The 12,191-nt window shown below is 33.1% G+C and overlaps 3 protein-coding genes across 3 annotated transcripts; 2 read left to right on the forward strand and 1 right to left on the reverse strand.

Moving 5' to 3' along the window:
* Positions 1-247: 247 nt before the first annotated feature.
* On the forward strand, positions 248-1,373 carry Tsp_09088a (putative sushi domain protein; the record flags this gene model as incomplete). The annotated part of the gene is made up of 5 exons (XM_003382197.1): positions 248-422; positions 483-652; positions 729-855; positions 963-1,142; positions 1,204-1,373. Coding segments are annotated over 5 exons (822 nt in total), but the record flags the coding sequence as incomplete, so codon positions are not given.
* Positions 1,374-1,800: 427 nt separating this feature from the next.
* Tsp_09089 (conserved hypothetical protein) lies at positions 1,801-5,790 on the reverse strand. Its single transcript, XM_003382198.1, has 15 exons — positions 5,745-5,790; positions 4,815-4,939; positions 4,600-4,750; positions 4,274-4,338; positions 4,121-4,223; positions 3,950-4,057; positions 3,736-3,866; positions 3,227-3,279; positions 3,137-3,158; positions 2,841-3,055; positions 2,669-2,780; positions 2,513-2,622; positions 2,175-2,218; positions 1,970-2,094; positions 1,801-1,908 (listed from the first exon to the last, which is right to left on the reverse strand). Exons 1-15 carry the CDS (start codon positions 5,788-5,790, stop codon positions 1,801-1,803), a joined length of 1,518 nt encoding a protein of 505 aa, XP_003382246.1.
* A 49-nt stretch (positions 5,791-5,839) lies between these two features.
* Positions 5,840-10,780, forward strand: Tsp_09090 (la domain protein). The gene is made up of 14 exons (XM_003382199.1): positions 5,840-6,041; positions 6,421-6,486; positions 7,136-7,197; positions 7,251-7,319; positions 7,638-8,130; positions 8,204-8,554; positions 8,633-8,742; positions 8,812-9,072; positions 9,137-9,231; positions 9,297-9,522; positions 9,595-10,072; positions 10,149-10,290; positions 10,366-10,606; positions 10,697-10,780. Exons 1-14 carry the CDS (start codon positions 5,840-5,842, stop codon positions 10,778-10,780), a joined length of 2,880 nt encoding a protein of 959 aa, XP_003382247.1.
* Positions 10,781-12,191: the final 1,411 nt, after the last annotated feature.

The following is a 12,191-nucleotide window of genomic DNA, read 5'->3' on the forward strand; positions in this document are numbered from 1 at the left end:
TTCTCCGTTTACGTTTCCACATCTTGTGATGAATCAGTCTGAAGTTTACATACAACTGACCAGTGGTGTTGGGGTGAAAGTGATCGAAAGCCGGGGCATTTTGCAAGTGATTGTCGCTTTGCCACCAAATTACAAGCAGAGAAAGGTATTTTTTAAGCAAAAAAGTGATTTTTAAAAAAATTTAAATATTCCATCCAATCTGATGGATTATTGGATTGTTCATACCAATTATCAATATCATTATTAGATGAACAGTGAGTCGGCAGCATGCACAAAACGGTATGTAACGATGGGTTTACTTGGAACATACAACGGTGATGTCAAGGATGAGTTCATTGCTTCGGATTGTTCCAAAATACACATCACACAATCCAGATCAGAAGAGAACTCTCGAACTATACATCACCAATTTGGAATGAAATGTACGTTTTACAAATTGTGATTGCTATTATTAAAAATGCATACCTTCTTTATACTTGTAGGGGATGTAAACAGGGCGCATGTTTCGAATTTGTTCGGATCCAAGCCGGAACCGTTGTATTATCCAAATTTGTTTTATCAGCAAAATTTCTCACCAGTTTTTGACCCTTGGACTTTTACTAATTTCACTCCATTGGAAGTGTTGATCTTTTCGAGAGAACAAGAAGTGCAAGTAAGTTGAATAATAAAAAGAAGAAAAAGGAATAATATTTGCATTCATTTCACTTTACAACTCTGTCAAACCACAGGTGACTTGTCAAGGTGTATATTCGTGCATGTACGACTATTTGGTAAGCGGGCGTCGAGAATTTGCTCTGGATACTTTATCATCAGAGAAAAAATTTGAATACGACAAGCTGAAAGGTGAACAAAAAAGTAAGCAACCATAAAAAAGAAAAAGAAAGAAAAGCTTGAAAATTAATATCTTCATATTTGCTTTTCATTTCTAATTGCGCATTGATTGTTTTTATTTGCAAAAAAAGCTGTCAGTTGTGGTCCGTTGGAGAAAAATTTCGGCGTGATCAAATATCCCCTGGGTAATAATTATTTGGACGGCGTAACGGTAACATTCACTTGCCAAACGGAATATTTTATCCACGGAAATGAACAACGTCATTGTATTAACGGTAGTTGGTCGCCTGGATGGTGGGCGTGGTGTCGATGTAAGTTTTTGAAAAAAATAATTACTTTGAATTTGTTAAATTCAAAATGTTCATTTTCTAGCTCGAACCGAAGAGATCGCGTTGAAATGGATGACCGGAATCGTGGTATCGCTGGCGTTTATCCTTGTCCTGACATTCACTTTTCTACAATTACAACGCATTCGAAAACGCAATTTGGCACTTCGTCATAAGTTAAACCTGGGCATCACATCCTCTGCAAATCTACCGTAAGCATTTCTTCGTTCACTCATTCATTCATGCCTTTTCATCCCCTTTTAGAAACAATGTAAAATCGGAAAAATCAACGCACAGTGTACAACAACAGCCGAACAACTACAAGCCCAAATATATCAAACGTTGGAATCCAAACCGTTTCTTTATGTAACATTAAATTTTCAATGTTCACAAATTCGAATGGATTGGTTGATGATGTTTTTTATTCCTCTGCGCAGTAGGACAACTTTTCTTCAAATACTAGTAAAACTTTACTGAATATTTGCTCAATTAGTTTGTGTGCTGCAATCAATCGATCAATTAGTGCCGAATTGGAAGTAATATGAAATTTACTTCAGAAAATAAAAGTATTTTTATTCAACAACAGCATCTGTTATAAATTTTACTTCACTTTTTACAATTCAGTTTTGATGCAATTGTTTTGTTATGCTGCTGATCCTATATTCCAAGAAATAATTTTGCATCCATTCTCACCGCCACATGCTGCAACGGATTCTTCGTCTGGACAAAATTCACAGCATAGCAGATCATTCTAAATCCATTTATTAAATTTCGCCATTTACATTAAAGGTAAAATTAATACAAATTTTCACCATTTTCAATTTGTATTTTTTGGAAAGTTTAAAATGACCATTATCATCTAGTTTCCACAATTTCAATGATCCTCGTGCGCTGCTTGTCATCACATAATTTTCAGCTTTGTTATTTACAGACAATCCTGAAATGAATTAACTGTGCTATTAAATAAGTATCACTTTCACAATTTAACAAATAATATTAAAAAACAGTAAATGAAACCGTTCAATGGATCAGTGTCAATATCCAAATAGACCACTTTATTTCTGAATTAATTTTTAATGTTAAATTACAATTATGTTACATAATATACTTCGAATTTTGATTACATAAAATCAATTATCATCATCCTCTTAAGTGATAATCTACAATCTATCATCAACGTCTCTTACAAAGAATACACTTCATTTTTTTATATATATGAACATATGCGCAAATTACAAGTGCAACAAAATTCAATATTTTTTAATTAATTATTAAAATTTAACTTTACTTTCAACTTAAAGAATAACAGTAACAAATGAAACCAATCTACTGAAGTTTTCTAATTCGTAAAAAACCTACCTAATACAGCGCCATTGTGCGCCTCCGTGACATCTACTATACCGCTGCGAATATCCATGTTGTATAATCGACCATCAGATGCAGCTACCTGAATTTCAATTTCCTTCTGATTTAAATTTACAATTAATAAAATAGTCAAAAATCAAACAGACAAAAAAATTCTCTGATTTCCAAGGATTCCAAGCAACACGCTCAATTTCAGCGTTGAATTCATTCCATTCCTTTTCGCAAACGCTTTCTCTTGCATCCCACAATTTTACAACGCTGGAATCAAATAAAAAAATCCAATAACATACACAATTATAAAATTCACTTTCAGTTTACCCAGATGTATCACCAGAAAGCAGTCGGCTTGATTCAGTTGGGTGCCATTTGATACTTTGGACTTTATCTGAATGACCAGAGAGTACAGCAGAGCCAAGTTGGTTCTCGATATCCCATAAGATGATCTGAAAATCTGCAGAGCCGCTAGCCAAAATATGACTCAAAATTCTATTCCATGTGAGTGATAAAACTCCATCTTCGTGGGAAATCTTTTTCTAAATGGAATTTTAATTTGATTAAATAAAAATATTACTGTGTGTATTCAGTCATCAACTGTAACAATTTATGACAAATACGTTGACAACTGCAACAGATAAACTAATAAATAATAAACTGAAATAATTTCAAATAAAAAGTTACATTGCTATTTTACTTAAATTGCTTACGTTTCAGAAACCCAAACTCGACGTAATTTGTGACGAAATGTTTGTGCATTTGTCTACTATTTTAAAATTTGAAGTATTTTAAAAACAAATGTTTTTATAAGCAAACGTGTTCAAAATACAAATAAAATGTTCATACCGTACAAGATTACAAGTAGAAGAGTTAACGAAATGCACATCATCAAAACGTTAGACATCTGAAGGCGGAAACAAAAAAGAATTTGATCTACATGAGTGTATTAGATTACGTGCTATTTTGTACGATAACAAGTGATTACATATTTACTAACTAATGTATACAAAAATTTAAACTTTTCATTAAAGAAATGTTATTTTTCATATTGACAAAAAAGCAAAGTACAGCAAGCATTTTACGATATACAAAACAAAACATTTCTTATAAAATAAACAAGCATAACAGGTGATCAGTTCAATAAATTTTAAAGAAATTGCTCCACACAAAAATATGAGCATTATTATCATGCTCTCGAAAAAATTGCAAAAATGCTTACTGTTTTCTTTTTCTCCGTTTCACTGCTTTGATTTCTAATTCCAAAAATAGCAACTGGTTCAATGGCTTCGACAACATCCAAATTCCACAACTCTATTGCAGAATCCATTGTGCCAACGGCGCAAAAATTACCTAACAAAATAATTTTTTCTTTAATTGATTTTAATTTCCACTTGAATCAAAGTTTTAAAAACATTAATAGTATACTCTTCCACCTTTATCTCTGGTATCTTTATTAAAAATAACATGCTCAATGCATAGCGGAGCCTCTTCGAGCATGTAATGATGATGCGGATAAAAACTATCTTCTGCTTCATTGTAAACTATATAATGCAACAAAAAAAACATAATAAACTGAAAGTGAATAATAGAAAAAAATTCGTTACCATGCACTTCCAGTATATTTTCAACGTTATCCACGCAACATCCAAATAAAACTAAATTATCGTCTGCTTTTAATAAAAAATCTTCATCTTCATCATCCGAAATCTAAATATTACAAAGTGTGAAATGAAATTTCTCTTGAAATTCAAATTTACGCTTTCATTAGGATGACTTTGTGCACTATCAGCAATATCTGGGAAAATATCAACTGCGGGTACTTCTGCAAAAGGCAAACAATAAATGCAGCTGTTGTAGCTGTTCATTTCTTTAATTCAATTCTTTAAGTAATTCAACAAATATACTTAAAATGCAAATGATGGAAAAACAATTTTTTCATCTATTAAAAAATTACTAAAATGAAATAAAAGTATTTAATTAAAATAAAATTTCATATGATCAGAATTTAAATACACATTTTACAATACAAAATTAGAAAAGTTCATTTAATAGCAAATCAAAAAAGAAAAGTAGTGATAAAAACCTTTGATCGCATTTTCAACATCATCAGAATTTTCCAAATCTGCACAGGTGTCATCGCTGTCACTGAATCTCTCATCTTCACTAGACATGTTGGTTAATGCATCGCTTTTAGTATCTTCCCAATCACCCAGTTGATTACTATTCAACTCAGCCTTAAATTATCAGATCACTCATCGAAATTAACTTATCGAAGACAAAACACAAAAGTAAAAATACTTTCCGAGGCTTCAATGCGGGAATTCCCCTAGGCACCCATGCTAAGCAAGTCACCTGTTTCATATTCACTTGGACGAGTTGTTCCTTATGTCCACTAAAATTACAACTGCTTAGTTTTCGAGCAGCTAAACCAAAAAAATACAAAAAAGCAGTCAAAAGAAAGGTTTGCATATTCTACTTTAAATATATGAGAATCAGTAAGTGATGGCAACTGACACAATACAATAAACAAATTCTCAATAATATAATTTTCCTATTTGCTATATTAATCATATCAACCAAGTGATTATTTTAGTTATAATATCACTGCAATCATATTTTTTACAAGCAGCAAGAATAATTATTAAATGAACTATTTCTATATTCAATGTTTTTAACATAAATAAATCATACACAACATAATAATATTAGTCAAATTATTACATAATATTCTCTTTAGTATGGTCATTTATTATGCAAAATAATTTCTTGTTAAAATATTTTTAACAGAAAAAAACTGAATTATTTTTTACAAATCTGAATGCAAACCAATCTTTACAAAACAACAGTATCCGTCACAGTAACCTAGTTTAAACATTGTTGTTTTGATTATATTAAAATCTTTTAAAAATATTCATAAATAATTTCAATGTAAAAAATTTTGCAAATATTCATTAATATCATTTATTGAATAATCGCAATTAATGATGCTAGTAGTACTGTAGCACATAGTGGATAAAATCAAAAATGGATATTATAAAAGTAAAAAAAAATTATATTTTGATTTTTTTGAAAAAATTTTATAACAAAAAATTTTATTTAATCGAAATTTTTCTTATTATTTAGTGCTTAAGAAATATTTTCTTACTGTAGTTAAATATCTGAGATAAGGTGATTTACAAGATCGTTTAGGAGAACGGTATACCTGGCGAATCTATTCATTCTTCTTACTGTTGTTTGTTGTGTTGACGGCCATTGTTTTTGTGAGCGTTGTCATTTTAATGTTGACTCGTTAGTCATTTTTTCAATTCATCGACACACGCACTATGGCCGACTTTCCGCCAGAGCGTAATTCGATTGAAAACAATGTTAGCAAGGATTCCGCGCCAGTTAACGGTCGTCCTGAAACTGGTGTCGAACAGCCCAATGGTGGCAGTGCTGACAATTCGAGAAATCAGTCGGCTAGAGATTCTGCTGCCGTTTGTGAAAATGTTTGGTTTTCTGATCAGCGTAGAAATTTGCTTGGAGGTACGATTTTTTATGCTTTAATCACAATTTTTTTCTTTATCGACTTGGCGATGCGACTTTTTATCATGTCATTTTAGTTCTTCATTATTTTTTAATGTTGCTTCAGAATGTAACTTATGCTATACTTATGTAATGTAACTTAATTCATTATTAGGCATTTTAAAAATAACAGTTAAATTGTGATACTAGGTTTCAGAATTTCATGCACACCTGGATGAGTATAATTTTCTTTGATTTTGCTGTTTTTTATTTTTTTCCGCATACAGTGAAAACATAGATTGAATTGTTTTCACAGATAATTTGTACGGTTGAATAATTTATTTGTCATTTTGAGAGATCTTTATTACTATTATTTATTTGATATTTTGTTTATCATAAGATTTGTTGTTTCTGATGTGTGAACATATCTATGTTCAAGCGAAGATATGCTTACGTGTTTGGTTTGGTTATTTGTGTTTTTCATCGTTAGTAGCAGAAAGGACATCTTTTGTTTGTTATTGCACGCTTAATGCATTGTTTTTATGAGCTGTAGGACGGTTCTTATCTACAGTCTGACGCGAGGTTGCATTGCTTGTCAAATGTACGTGGTATTGAATTTTCTTCCATTGTCGTTGTGTATTTATAGACATATTTTCCATTTTATTTTTGTTTTACTTCTTTTTATTGTTATTAGTGATAATAATTTTCTGTATATTTTTATCTTTTCATTAATTGGTGACATTCAGTTGAATACAACGAATGCATGTATTAATTTGTTTGTGTTAGAATTGTGATTATCAATATATACTTATGACCTATTTGGAAAGTGGTTCGTTGATAATTATTATTTTTTGTTTAATTAGCAATTTTTAGTGTTCATTTTTGTTCACATGAAGGCCTTGTTTGCCAAGTAATGATTGAAAGCATTATAAATTTTCTCCATTACAATTTTATGCGCACACATTGTTATCCTTTGTTGAATATGTATAGTGTTTTCATGTAAGCAGTTATTTTCTGCTGCATAGTATTTGCTATATGTTTTTTAAGTATTATAGTTCATTACTTAATCTTGCTCGTGGGAAATGTCACTTTTTGTAGTAATGAAATATGTTTAGGTCACACGAACAATGCTGGGTCAACGATTGTTGGCATGAAACGATTGGATGAAGCCGAAGAAGTATTGTTTTGGTTTGATTGTAGTAAAAAACATTGATTTTCCCTTGTTTTTAGGCACAGTGCACTGGCACGGGTGATTTTCAGGATGCCAACATTTGGCCTGATCTGAATAGTTCTGCTCCGGTATCTACATTGATTTACTCCAAATTACTTTGAGTCACTGCATTTTAACTAACTTATTGAATAGTATTTTAACTAATTTTAACCGCTGAAATGTTAACGTGGCATTCAGGGTGTTGTAGTTGATAATTTTTTTAATTATTAAGTAAAAAATGATTACTGTTTAATATATGTGAAGCTGTAGACGAAGGCTTTTTAGATTTGCATTTAGATGAAATTTTACTGTTTTGACAAGCAAGTTATGTTTTTGGCATTCTAATTTTTTAATATAGTATATTGTGAATTTGAAATGAATATTTGAAAAGACATTATATCTTTAAGGCAACTTGCGGTAAGAAGAGAATGAAAGAGAAAGAGCCGCAGGGATCAGTCGAAGCCAGCGTTGGAAATGGTGTTTCAAATAAATCGGAAGATCAGAATCGGAAAGCAAACAATCGTCCAAAGCGGGACCATTTTGTTGATGTGAATTTTCAGTATCCTTCAAGACGTTTTCAAAAGACGAAGCGATTTTGGCGAAACGGCCATTTTAATAGACAATACTACAACGATGCAGAAGGAAAGCATCAAAACAGTGGAAATGTTCCACAGGGAAAAGGTGGAAATTGGTCAGAAAGGGGAAACGGTCATCGTGGTACATACCGGAACAACAGTTATCGCAATGGAGAAAGCAGTCGTAATGGAGAAAGCAGTCGCAATGATGATGCGAAAAGTAGCACCGGCAATGATACCTGTCCCAGGGCTACGTTTCCTGGACGTCGTTATCGCGGCTCTAGAGGGCGTGGAAATTATTTTGATCGTTCCAAAACGAATACAAGTATGTTTGTTTTATTTTTAAAAATTTTCTATTTGATTTAGTTTTTTCTTTATATGCAAAATGTCTATTTCAGATGCTCAGACGGAGACCGAAATGGATGACAATTTTGATTATGTTGAATTACTGGATAATCAAATGTACAATCAGTACGCTACTGTACCTGCATATTTGTATGATAGCACATTAACGCACGCCGTTGCTCTTCCGATTCCACATCGACCGGACTTGTACACACCTTGCATGCCCATAGATCCTAAGAACGGAGTACTTTCTGATGCTATCGCAGTACCATTAGCAGGGCCGGCTGCATTGCACCCAGCGATTCCGTATGTTTATTCAAACCCGAATTCTCCATATTACGGTCCCATGTCCGAAGATGTCCGCAAGGATCTAATTCGGAAACAAATGTACGACGCTTGTTTAAGTGAGATGGAATTATTGTTCAAATGCTCATTAACTTTTTTTAGTGAATATTATTTTTCATCCATTAATTTGGAATCAGATATTTTTCTTCGTCGTAAAATGGATAAGCATGGTTTTGTGTCAATTAATTGTATTTTGTCCTTTCGAAGAATTCAGTCGTTTACGACTGATGGTCAGTTGGTAGTTGAAGTGAGTTTTATTATTTTTTTAATTGCCTATTTATAAGTTTTCAAATTTAAAAATAAAATACTTACTTAGGCACTTCGGGAGAGTGCGACAGTAGAAACTAATCGTAGTGGAACGAAAATTCGAGCACGGAACAATCCTGAACAGTGGCCTCTGCCTCCGCTCAACTCATCGACTGGGACCGATGTAGCAACTTTATTACAGGCTTCTTCTCAGGCCAGCAGTAGTGTTGCGGCAACAGCTGCGTACACCCAATGTGCCTTAGATTACTCGGATAAGGGCAATTCGATGCATAGAGCTAGTCAGACGTTGGATGGCAATTTAGCATCTGAAGTACAAAATCCTTACATGATATATAAAATTATTTAGAATTATATTTCAAACAATTGAATTTTAGGAAGAAAATTATTTGTGCCGTTTTCAAGATGCCGTTAAAAGTGCGACAAAAAATGGCTCTTCTGACGATCACTTTGTGGACAATAATGGGGAAATGTAATTGTTTTTTTGAAAATATTTATCCGTGGCATTTGTAGTTTATTTTTGCATATTTATTTTAGCACGGAATCCGATTCAGAATCTGAATCGGAAGCAGAGGAATTTCCCGACGACGATTTGCCTCATCTGGTTGTGGTGACAAAATCGCCTCTTGCTGGTGCAAAACGTCGTGAAGATGCAAAAGCTGCGATTGCAGCGGAGGAGCCAATGCTTTCTGACGAAAAGGCCAGAGAAGTCGACCAAGCTCTTCACGCATTCGAATGTTTTTTGTGGGGAACGTTGCCGGATGTATGAATATATATATATATATATATATATCAGTAAAGAAATAAATATATATAATTAATTGTTTGTTTGTAGAAAAACTCGATTTTGAACAAGAAATATTCAAATGAAATAGAATCTGTTTCCAAGGAAATAGAAAATTTGGAATTGGACAGTGCTCGATCGTCGTCGCCTGACGTGAATAGCGTTAGAATGAATGAAATGGCGTCGAATCCAAAAAGCCCGGTCGGCCAACGAGAAAACAAGCAGGGTCAACGTTTTTTAAGATTCTACTCGGAAATCAAAAAGCCTCCAATTAAGCCGAACAATTTGAAAAAACGAAAAACACGTTACAGTTCCAATCCACCGATTGAACAGCCGGTAGGTTGGCTGATGGATTCGATGATAGTCGGTACAACTGCTGCAAACGGGTCTTTGCCTTGCGATGGGACAAAAGAGACCGAGAACAATTTTTGGTTTCGTCCCATTGCCGTCCACCCGTCGGTTAAACTTTTGCAAGAAAATGGTTTCGTACCAGAAGTTTACTCGGAATGGAAACGGCGTTGTCTTCAAAGTGAGCTTTACTTTTTATTTATTTATTTAAATTTGGGTTGTTTATATTATTCTTTTTATTATTTTTTTTGTTTCAGTGCGATTGCACTGCGGTTTTGGTAATACGGAAACGAACACGTTGTATCGTTTTTGGTCATTTTTTCTTCGTGAGCATTTCAATCGTGGCATGTATTTGGAATTCAAACGGCTCGTCACTGAAGAAGCGAAAGTCGGCATTCGGTATGTCAAATAATAGAAATTAAAAAATAATTATATTCTGTGGGGGAAAATTAAAATTGAAATTTTCTTTTACAGATTCGGTTTGGAATGTCTTTTTCGTTTTTACACTTATGGACTGCAGCATAAGTTCCGGCCGGACGTTTATCTCGACTTCATGGCAGAAGTGAAAGCTGACGTTGCGCGAAGAGAATTGTATGGTTTGGAAAAGTTTTGGGCTTTTCTGAAATATTACAAAAAATCACGACGGCTTGTGATTGACCCTGATTTGGAGCAGAGATTGAAAAAATACAAAAAGCTTATGGATTTTAACGGAGATGTAAGCCGATTTTTTTTTAGTTTTTCATGTTTATTTCAAATTGCTGCAAATATTTATTATTAATATTAGTTAATGATTTTTTTGATGTAGTCTGCTCAAGCTGCTCGGAATGAACTAGAAGTTGAAACTGCTCTTGCCAACGTTCAGTGCCAGCAGAAGCAGCAGCAGCAGTAAGCAGCAAATGAAAAAAAGGTTCTAGTGAAACGGATCTTATTATTTTTTGTCCTTTTTTGAAGAAGAGAGTTATGAAATGGTTTCAGTGGTTTTTTTTCATTTGAAATTCTATCCTATTTTTATATTCATTAACCAGAAATGGTTTGCAGTGTAACCAGAAGTGGTTTCAATGTGTTGTGCATTGTATTACAATTTTTGCATAAAAACATTTTCTTGTCTGCATTTTTACAGCATCATATACGTTGTTGCTGTCATTTTTGGTTTTTATGCGTTTCATCAGTTGCACATTTTTTGCGAATGTTATTTGTTGTCATTATTATTAGTTTTTTATTTCTTTCTTTTTATATTATCACTATTGGTGAAAAGACTGTTTTCATGTGGTGCGGATCCAGTTGCCATTGGTTACGGAAATGGTGAATTATGCTTCCGAAGTTTACCGGTTGCCGCAAGTTTCTTCATTTCTTCATTTGGCTATGTATTTATTTTTTTTTCTTTTCTCTTTATTTCGAAAGCGAAGCATTTCTGCTCAATGAAATTGCACAGCAAAAGATACGCATATCTATATCTACCTTATATCTATAAAATATACCCCAGGCGAAAGGTACATCGATGATGATAACTTGGGAAAAGAGGATATTTTGTTATTTTGTCGCTTCACTGACTCGATTTTTTTTATTGCGCGTGTTGTTTTTCATCAATTAACACCAAGTAGTTTGTGCTTTCATCGAGTTGGTTGCAATTTCTGGTCGTTGAATTTATCCCTATCCGCCCTCCCATCTGAGTACTATCTTCTATTGAGCTCACGTATCAGTACTGTTTTTTTTCTTCTTTTATCGCATTCTTCATATGAATGAAATTGCTGTAATGATTTTTTTTCAACTATTTTAGAAATTAAAATAAATAAAAAAATTTATTATGGTACATTTGTTGTTATATTGGTCGGTGAACAGTTTTGTTCATTGTCGTTCCTCTTGTTGATGTAAATTTTGAATTAACCAACTTGGCATCTTCTTTTGCACGTTATGTAATATATGCCACAATTCGATGATTAATTACGTCACGTGGAAATTCAAGAGTTGCGAAAAAAATTATTAACACCAAAACAGCATAAATTAGCATGGTGCAGGATGCTAAATTAAATTTGTATTATTAAAAAAGCTAGGAACATCTGATAACGGTAAATATTGCATTCAAGTTCTTTAACCAATTTTAGTTTACTCTGGTATAGGATGAAGAAAGCTTCGAGAAAATGATGCGCAAAAGGTTTTGTCACCGGTCCCATGTCCTCTTCGGTCCCACTGTTCATTTATTGGTTGTTGACCTCGCTATCCTATTAGACTGTAAAGTCTTTGTCGTATTGGTTTTCCTTGTCTAATTGCTCCTTGATTATAAACCTTTCCCCTTGTGATTA

This window comes from Trichinella spiralis (assembly GCF_000181795.1).
Source record: "Trichinella spiralis strain ISS 195 chromosome Unknown Scfld1, whole genome shotgun sequence".
Classification (NCBI taxonomy): domain Eukaryota; kingdom Metazoa; phylum Nematoda; class Enoplea; order Trichinellida; family Trichinellidae; genus Trichinella; species Trichinella spiralis.

Bases quoted from the DNA above. Each gene is read 5' to 3' on its own strand.
- Tsp_09089 (XM_003382198.1), bottom strand. From the start codon at position 5,790: ATGACAACGCTCACAAAAACAATGGCCGTCAACACAACAAACAACA. The intron at 4,940-5,744 runs GTAAGAAGAATG...TTTTTGGTTTAG, and splicing joins CGTCAACACAACAAACAACA to CTGCTCGAAAACTAAGCAGT. The intron at 2,219-2,512 runs GTTTTTTACGAA...AAATTAATTCAG, and splicing joins AATGGCGCTGTATTAGGTAG to AAATAAAGTGGTCTATTTGG.
- Tsp_09090 (XM_003382199.1), top strand. From the start codon at position 5,840: ATGGCCGACTTTCCGCCAGAGCGTAATTCGATTGAAAACAATGTTAGC. The intron at 8,743-8,811 runs GTGAGTTTTATT...ATACTTACTTAG, and splicing joins ATGGTCAGTTGGTAGTTGAA to GCACTTCGGGAGAGTGCGAC. The intron at 10,073-10,148 runs GTGAGCTTTACT...TTTTTGTTTCAG, and splicing joins GAAACGGCGTTGTCTTCAAA to TGCGATTGCACTGCGGTTTT.